General features: G+C 44.8%; 1 protein-coding gene across 1 annotated transcript; it reads left to right on the top strand.

Moving 5' to 3' along the window:
* Positions 1-240: 240 nt before the first annotated feature.
* LOC124705704 (protein TIC110, chloroplastic-like) lies at positions 241-6,467 on the top strand. The gene is made up of 11 exons (XM_047237412.1): positions 241-734; positions 1,115-1,174; positions 1,650-1,773; positions 1,909-1,941; positions 2,031-2,129; positions 2,371-2,437; positions 2,635-2,699; positions 2,975-3,069; positions 3,730-3,854; positions 3,933-4,033; positions 6,238-6,467. The coding sequence occupies exons 1-11, from the start codon at positions 256-258 to the stop codon at positions 6,343-6,345; spliced, it is 1,356 nt and encodes a 451-aa protein (XP_047093368.1). The 5' UTR covers positions 241-255; the 3' UTR covers positions 6,346-6,467.
* Positions 6,468-9,528: the final 3,061 nt, after the last annotated feature.

Genomic DNA, 9,528 nt, shown 5'->3' with positions numbered 1-9,528 from the left:
CTTACATTCAATAAATAAGCAAAGGCTGGATATATACTAGCAACAAAGAAGCCTGTGAATTGCATCATAGTGTACGGAGTAGTATATCCGACACACATATTTCCTGGCCCCGAGCTTTCAAATCCGCGAGCCGCGCTTCGAAGCCGCAAACTCATCCATCGTTCCATCTATTCAAACCGCGCAACGACCATATGATGTTGCTAGGCCACCCCGACCATATATCGTCCTAGCCAGGTGCGATCGCCCAACCTAGCAATGGAGCTCTCGCTCGTCTCCGCCAAGGCCTCGCCCCGAGCCGCCACCGCAGCCGCTGCCTCCCCGCTCCTCCCTTCCCTCACGCGGGGCCGCGCAGCCAGCGCACGCCTCGGCGGCCGGGGCTTCCGCTGCGTCGCGGCGGCGGCCAAGGGGGAGGATGTGTTCGGCGGCCGGAAGGAGCTCTCGGGCGTGCAGCCGCTAGTGGAGGCGCTGCCGCCCTTGGCGCGGGCCGCGCTTGAGCTCGCCGTCGTTGCCGCGGCGGCCACGGCGGGGTACACCCTCGGGACCCGCTACGGCGGTGGCACGCGGACCGCGTCGGTCGCGGGCGCGGCCGTGCTCGGGGCGGCCGGCCTCGCGGGCGCCGCCGCCGTGAACTCCGTGGTGCCTGAGGTCGCCGCCGTGGGGCTGCACAACTACGTCGCCGGCTGCGACGACCCCACCGAGCTGGAGGCCGCCGAGGTGGAGGCCATCGCGAGCAAGTGAGTCCGAACTCTGCTTCTCCCCTGTACAGTTCAGTTGCTGCACTGGTTTCACGCTTCAGTTGTTTATATCAGCAGCTGTTTAAATGTTTAATAATAATCCCAACTTTTCTTTCTGCAAAAACCGATCATCACTAGCTTCTGTTTTCCTATGCGTTTTCCTAGTTCCCGCAATGCCGTTTGTTTTAGTCATTTTTGAAACTCCGATTTCTTGTTAGGATGCTAGCAAAATTTTGGTGTACGTTTTTTCAGTACAAGAAGAACTTATAATACTATGAGGATTCTCCTTTGCTAATCATCCATGTAAAACTTTTATTGAAATATTGGATGCGTCGCTCTTTATCCATGATCTTATCATTTACCTTTTTATAATGCTCTAGATACGGAGTCAGTACACAAGATGCGGCTTTCAAATCAGAGCTCTGTGATTTGTATGCCAGGTGAGCCTCTTGAAACCTCTGATAATACTGCATTCAGTTGTTTTCCATGATTGTGAACATGCTATGCACAAGACTGCCAGATAAATACTGGCTTTCATGAGTAATTGTTGTTTGAGTAAATGATCATCTGTGAGAAGACTTAGTTGCAACTCTTAACGGTCCCAATTACAGTATTGGACGTCATAGTTGGCATTCACTATTATGTTCACCTCGATGCTGCTTTTATCGTACTACAAGCAAAATATATTGCCCAATGCTACACATGGTTCTTTACACTATAATTTAGACAGCATCATTTTCTCTTGTGGTGATGATAATGTGGGCTTGTATTTCTGTTTATTAGGTAGTATGTATTTTTCTCCTTTTCGAAGTAAATATTAAAAATCACCTATACATAGTTCACATCTTAACAATCTGGCCATGTGGTTGACATTAACCATGCACTTATACTTTCTCCTATCCATTCTTTCCGCAGCTTTGTTTACTCAGTGATTCCTCCAGGACATAGAGATCTTAAAGGTAATGAGGTTGAAGCTATTATAAAGTTCAAAAGAGCTCTTGGACTTGATGATGTAGATGCTGCAAATATGCACATGGTGGTATTGCCTCATGATCCTATCCCTTCTATATCTTAGTATCTATCTCAGATGCTCTTATGACTTTACTCATTGCTTTCACATTTACTCTGTTTCGCCCCTGTTTCCTTATGTGTTTCACTTTGCTCGATGTAATAGGTTGGTAGACGCTTATACAAAGAGAGCCTCGATGTAAGTCATTCTTCTTAGAAGTACATATGCATATTGGATACCTGAACAGTCTTCAAATCCTGGTTATAACTAAGGGAAATATTTCATAGGCGTTCCAAAAATTAATTTTTGTGTCAAATCTTGTCTTCGGAGATGCATCAGAGTTCATACTTCCATGGAAACATCTTTTCGGGATCACGGATTATCAGGTAAATAGAGACATTCGTCATTCATTTACTACTCTGCATAGCATCAATTTATGACTTCATTTATGGAGAAAGCAGAGAGCTACCTCCATTATGATATTTTGATCACTTGCACTCAACTTAGTACTGTGACTGCACCTACTTTTTTAACATTTTCCACCTTGAGAAGCCTCTTAAAGCATGCTGAGCATGCACAGCATAGTATTGTTAGTTGTTCCTTTACCTTGTAATGGTGTTTTTGCAGATTGATATTGCTATGCGGGAGAATGCCAAAAGTTTATATGCGTTAGAGCTCAAGTCTATTGGAAGAGGTAGTTCTTATAAACATTCTTCTGTAGGGTTTAGTTGCACTTTATTCATATTGTGCTTACAAGGTTTAACTTTTTCAAACACATTAGATTTAGGGCAGGGAAGGTAGCAATGGCATCTTCTGTAATCGTACTAATTACCTGACATATTACTTGCTCCATTTCTTGAAAATTATCATCTGACGTATTTGTTTCTATAGGTATTAACATTGGCACAGTCATTGATATAAGGAGGGTACAGCTTGCATATAAACTTTTTGACGAGGTAACTGTTTTCTTATCACAATTTTACTGCTTCATTGGCTTCATTTGGTTTTACATTTTGTTTGGTACTTGGGGCACAATGTCACTTATATCCAAATATTATCACATGTAAGTATGTACTGTGTACACCCATAAAGAATTAAACTAAAGAAGGCATAATAAGTAATTTAATATTTGATTGTTTTCATTGATGCAAGTATGATAGGAAATGAAAAAAACAGCATTAATCTAAGGATGTTGTCTTCTAACATATCTGAACATTTGAATTTCTTGCAGATTGCTGCTGACATGTTCAGGGAGCATGTGAAGAACTTGATCCAAGAAAACATTTCATCTGCTTTATCCATATTGAAGTCTAATCCCGGTTCGACGTATGAGCCTACTTTTTTGCAAAACCTGATGAAAGATTTTATCATTTGACATTTTGCATGAAAATTATACTCCTTTATGACAACATGAAAACCTGAATCAGTGTTACCGATCATCTAATTAACTGAGAGAAGGGTACAACCATGTTTTTTTGCTAAATCTGATACGCCTAGTTTTAGTGTAGCAATATATAACAGAGGAAAATAGATTGTACATAGAAGTTAGAAATAATGTATATTTGCATCCCTTCTTCCCAACAAGAGGTTATCCATAATGGGTCACCTTTCCCACGCATAGGACGGTCGTGTTCTTGGAGTTGCAGGTTTTAAGTACTTTGTCTATCCTGAACAATAGCATTTGTACTCAAACCAGTTCGTAGAAGTTATTAGACTTATATTTAATGGATATATTTGATTTCACTAGAAGGGAGTATTTAACTTCCATCGTGAAAAACCTGAGCCATCTGCCTTTTAAGGGAATGTGAGAACACCAACAAAATACTTGAGCAATTGTGTGAGCTTTTCTTGATCAATATTCAGAAAATGTAATATCCTGTTGGAGAAGTGGTCAATCCATCTGAATCCTCATAAATTTGGAATTTATCATGTATAACGCGAACAAAATTTTACCTTGATGCTAAACCATATGATCGCTGATTACAGGAACATTCCAGAACAGGTTATTGATGAAGTGAATACTATCCTTGCATTCAATAGCATGCTAACAGTTCTAGGCAAGTTTCCTGATGGCGACCGATTTGCACGTGGGCTTGGCCCTGTTTCCTTAGGTAAAAAAAAGTGGTAAAGTTTTATTAAATTCTTATGTTCTTTAGCTGGCCTTTCTTAAGAATGGTTCTTGTGCACAGCTGGAGACTTTGATCATGATAGGATGGTTGGTGATCTAAAGATACTCTATGCAGCCTATGCAACGGCAGTACTTTCAGATGGAAACCTTGATGATGATAAGGTAATTCCACGTGTTTATTAAAGTCATGCTGATTTTGAATTGATAATTGAAAATATGGGATCAATAATTCTATAGGCTGATGAACTGACCTATCCGAATAAACCCCCATAACATCTTGATTTAAGTTGAGTAGGGCGAATTAAAAAGGCTGCGGAATCTTAAACATATCTGGATTTTATGTGGATAATTTTTTTGGAGGATTTAATGTGGATAAGTTTTTTGGAGCAAACGCCAGGAGCTCTGGCTATTCATTAAGAAGAAAAGAAAATGATCCAGTTTATAAGGAAAACCGGATCGAAAACCATACAAACTTGATTACTCCCGACATGTGGACCACTCACAAAGCTTAAAACAACAACACAACAATAGAAAACAACCTGCCACACACAGCCTACTACATTTTCGACCACTCCATACAAAATTTGCTTCAACTACATCTGTCATATAATCTCAATCGCCTTCTTCTTGGCGCTGACCTTTTCGCCTTTGGGCTTCACCTTCTCCATATTCTTCACAAGGGAGCCAAGCATCAAGATGGAACGAGGCGACAAAGGGGGCTTAAACTTGCCAATAAAGGCCGCAAGGGCGTTGTCATCGAACTCAACGTTCTCTTCTAGGAGGCCCACAGCTCGTGCGAGAAACTCCTGAGCTGTAGCATCCTTCCGCTTTTGCTTCTGCTTCTCGATGCGACCACTCCGAGGCGTGGTGGCCACCTCCTTAGGAGCACGGGCTTGCCTAGGGGCCGGCGTAGCAAGGATAGGCGGAGACACTGGTCGAAAAACCGATGACAAGAAGGCATTGCGCTTGTCAGCGATAGGATCCCTCTGATCAACTTGAAAGCCCTCTGTAGCCGTGGCTGCAGGAGGGACGACACCGGCAGCAGGGATCTCCTCCAAATTCTCATGCGAGAGCGACATGGGCGCCAGCTTTTTCGAAGCCAAGGTGGCTAAGAAATCGCAAAGCTTGGTGAAGTTAGCCACCTCAGCATCGTCATAAAATGGCCCCAAGGGAGAGATAGCCAACACATCGACCACATCTTCAAGGTCCAGCACATACGCCTCAAGCCCCGAGTGCTCAAGCGAATGGGAATCAGGGGCTTCAACAAAAAGCTCAGCCAACCCAAAGCCCTCAACGTCATCAGAGATGTGGTCCGGTAGATCCTCAAGAGATACAACATTGTCTTCAACCATCCGGCAACGAAGGAGGAGTACCTGAGCAACACTCTGGAGGCAAACGAAAGGCGTCGAAGCCAATAGGAGACGAGATAGAGGCACGGTGGACATGCAAGCAGGACCCGAAGAAATCCAAGATCTCAGCATCCCTCAGCCTAGCATCCGAAGCTGAGCAGGGTCACACCCAATAGCACTATAGAAACCGCTTCCGCACGCTCCCAGCCTCCGGTAGAGCTTGCTAGCAGATTGTGAATAAACGTAATATACATCCACATCCTCTGCCTTGTATTTTTCTTCTATTTGGAGCGTCAGGATATACCCAGCTCAATCTGGTCTTGACAAGGCCATAGTGAGCGCGTTCGAAAAGCTGTGATAAATTATGCTTATGGTCAGATTGTGAATTTTGTCTGGATTTAGTTCATGGCTCAAAGATTAGCTTAACCCAAATGATTTATCAGTAAAAATAGTTTATTTTTTTCCTTTATCAGTATGTAAAATGCAATACATAACTTGATAACTTGGGAACTGTATTTTAGCGTTTTATGACAGCACCATCTGGGAAATTCAATTCGGCTCCCGGGTGCGTATGCTCCCTCTACCAACAAAACATATTTCGAAGTGTGGAAAAATTTTGAAAAAAAATTCTACATGTACATCTCCATAATATATGTACGTTTGCCAAGTTTCACGAAAAAATAATATTTTTTGTGACCTATGTAAAAATAAGAAAACTTATCCTGTGAAAAGCATTATTTTTAGCACTGAATTTTGTGTTTTTTACACACGTCGCATGATAAGTACATTTTTTATGAAACGACTTTGTAAGGGCATAGCACGTGAAGATGTACGTGCTAATTTTTCGTTTCAATTTTTTTGAAATTTAAAATATGTGTAAGATGCATTTCAAAATATAGGGAGCATATGCTCCCATATTCCAAAACACCACTCTAATTTGTACCTCTCTATAGCATCTGGTAATGTGCTTTGTGGGGTAGCATCTTAACAGAAATCTTTATGTGATAAAAAATGCAGCTTGTTCGCTTGAGTGAATTGAGGAATATATTTGGACTGGGGAAGCGTGAAGCAGAAGCAATCATAGAAGGAGTCACGTCAAATGTTACATCTCAAGTACCGGCATAATACTCTGTGTGTGCATCGATGCAGATTACAGAAATTACACTATTTGAAAACCGTTTTCTTTGTTGAATCATGAAGCAAACAAAGAGAACAATGCAATTCGAACTGCGCCACATCCATTTGAATTGCTGCGGAGTTATCAGGTAGACTATTTGTGAACGTCAAAGAAACATCCACAAACCAATAACCATGTACGCATTATATAGAGTAAAACAGTTGATACATTTCCATCGTCATCATCATCATCAAAGCCTTTTTTCCAAGCAAATTGGGGTAGGCTAGATATGAAACCCAACAAAAAAGAGAACCAAAACAAGAAGACATAAAGAAAAAGAAAAAAGAAGAACGAAGGAAAAAAGGGAAAAATTAAGAGAAAATAAGCGATTGACTAAGGTTCCGGAACATGGATCGCTGATCTTCATTCAGTCCTATCAAGACCAAAGACTTTAGGTACATTCCAATCCCTCGGGTCTCTTTTTATCGCCTCCGCCCACGTCAATTTTGGTCGTCCTCTACCCCTTCTAGTCTCCTCCATACTCTTTACAGTTCTACTGTTAACGGGAGCTTCTGGAGGCCTCCGCTGGATATGCCCAAACCACCTTAGTCGGTGTTGTACTAGCTTCTCATCGATCGGCGCCACCCCTAGCCTATCAAGGATTACCTCGTTCCTAATTCGGTCCTTTCTTCTATGGCCGCACATCCACGCAGCATGCGCATCTCCGCGACACTCATTTGCTGGATATGTCTTTTAGTGGGCCAACATTCTGCCCGTAAAGCATCGTCGGTCTAACAGTTGTCCTATAGAACTTACCTTTTAGCTTTTATGGAACCTTCTTGTCACATAGGATACCAGATGTCTACCTCCACTTCATCCACCCTGCATTGATCTTGTGGCAAACATCCTCATCGATATCACCATTGCTTATGGATATGAAACCCAATAGTTGCTACATCTCCGGAAAGCAAAATAATAAATTGTTTTCTTCTCCACCTCCCAAAGTCATAGGCAAAGCTCAATGGGCATCTCCAAGGAGGGCCCAGTTGACACCTTATTAGTCCGTCGGGAGCCTAAAAAGTTTTTCACGCCCCAACAGGCCTTCACATGTAGACAATCTGGGATGAAATGTGTTAAAACTAGGATGGCACCTGCAGGGTATGGGTACAGTTGGAGCCATGCATCCCATACATATACCTGCCGTCTTTAATTTTATCCGCCACCCGTTCCCATACCGTCAACGGGTACAAGTTTTTTCGATACCCATCGCCGGTCAGGGTAAATGGGTACCCGTGGGTAAAAATACCTATGTTTACAACACTTAAAATTGAGCAAAAAAAAGTGGTAAATAACATGTAACTTCAATTTATAAATAATAAACGTCAACACATACTTATGAACAACAACATATTTATAAACAACAACACTTGGTCATAAATGACAACACATTGGGATGCGGACATGTAAAGATGATATGAAAAGCAACAACCACGAGAAGAGAGGTGCATGGCTCCTAATTAGGGAATCTTCAACGGGGTGACGCATATCGGACACCCAAAAGTGGTCGCGAGCGTCCGTTTACGTCGTCCCGCGGACATATTTTGATCGTGCGTCCGTTTGCGTCTTGGTGTGCTCCCAGTAGGGTGACCCATTTTTTGGTTTGCAAAATATTTTAAAGCATGATCTACTACATAGAAACTATACAAACTAGTTGTAGAAATCTAGAATACTTGCTGCCCGACGGCCCGACCCCGTCGTTGCGTCTCTCCCTCGTCTGCTTCTCCGCCACCTGCCGTGCGGCCGCTAGGACTCGATGCGCCGCCGCGTCCGCTAGAAGGCACCGCCGCAGCGTCTCGTTCGCGGCGTCCTCAGCCTTCTTGAGCGTCTCGAAGGAGTTGACTAACGCCCTATGCTCCGCCGCCTTCTCCTCCGGGTAGGCGCATCAGGGTCATCAGAAGACCACGAGATGTCGGAGTCATCGTCCTCTGCGGCTGCGGTGGCCGCCACCTTGCGGCGTTCCATCTAGGCCTCGAACGCCGCGTGGGCTGCCCGTTCCTCCTCTGCTTCCTTCTCTGCGTCAGCCAGGAACTTGGCGTCCCTGACCGGGTCCAGGAGGTCGTCGGTGCTGTCGTCGTCGTCGAACTCCTCGTCGGAACTCGAGGCCGGGGAGGTGGAGGCGCGGCAGCCTTCCCGCAGCCAGCGCTGCTCATGGTGGCAAAGGTGGAGGTTGAGCGGCAGCTGCGCTACAGTGGAGGTTGTGCGGCGACTAGGGTTTAGTGTGGGAGGAGAAGAGATGCGTGCGTCCCTGTTTATATAGGCCGGAGGCAGGCGACGGCCGCGGCATGCCTGTCATCGCCATTACTTTGTGCATAGAGGTAGGCGACGGCCACGCGCCACACGAGGCATCGCCATTACGTGGCCGCAGCCTGCCGAAGCGACGCCTCGGCGCCGCATACTGGTGCGACTGAGAAGACGCATCGAGCCTGGATCACTGCCAGGCGGGTCCGACGAAATGTCCGCCAGACGCGAGCGGACACTTTGCGCGTCTGCGTAGCATTCGTAGAGATGCATTCGAGACGCATATTTGAGCCAGGTTTGTGTCGTTGCGGACGGCCCGATCACTATGCGTCGCCCCGCTGGAGCGTATTCCAGACGCATTTTCGGCCCGGCCGGACGCAAACATACGCTCGCCGCGTGCCCTTGTTGAAGATGCCCTTAGGAGTCTAATTCTAACTAACCTACCAACGATCATGGGAGGGTAATTAGGAGTCTAATTCTAACTAACCTAGCAACGATCATGGGAGGGTCTATCTAGCTAAGTGAATGCATGATTAGGGGAAATTAAATATGTAAAATATTAATGAGGCCCCACTTGACGAGTACATGGGTACACGGGTATGAGTTCTACGATCTACCCGTACCCGCTATACCCAATGGGTATGATAATATTATCCCATTTACATATTTATGGATATTTTTGTCCCATACCCGTACTTCTAATGGGTTTTTACCCGCCGGATACACGGGCAATGGGTATACATTGCCATACCTATTTCGGGCCCGCTCGTCGTGTTTCGGGTTGCACTGGGAGTGACGAAACAGGTTGGACACAGGCGCCAGCTAGGCACCCAACAGGAAGGCCCACGTGGCAGCATTCCAACCATTCCCCACCCCTCCTCTCTTTTCTGTGT

This window comes from Lolium rigidum, chromosome 4 (genome assembly GCF_022539505.1).
Source record: "Lolium rigidum isolate FL_2022 chromosome 4, APGP_CSIRO_Lrig_0.1, whole genome shotgun sequence".
NCBI classification, from domain to species: Eukaryota; Viridiplantae; Streptophyta; class Magnoliopsida; order Poales; family Poaceae; genus Lolium; species Lolium rigidum.
This window is presented reverse-complemented; position numbering and strand designations above follow the sequence as displayed.

Excerpts from the sequence above, each read along its gene's own strand:
- LOC124705704 (XM_047237412.1), top strand. The coding sequence starts at position 256 with ATGGAGCTCTCGCTCGTCTCCGCCAAGGCCTCGCCCCGAGCCGCCACC. Across the intron at positions 735-1,114 it reads GTGGAGGCCATCGCGAGCAA|ATACGGAGTCAGTACACAAG; the intron begins GTGAGTCCGAAC and ends ATAATGCTCTAG. Across the intron at positions 2,700-2,974 it reads CATATAAACTTTTTGACGAG|ATTGCTGCTGACATGTTCAG; the intron begins GTAACTGTTTTC and ends AATTTCTTGCAG.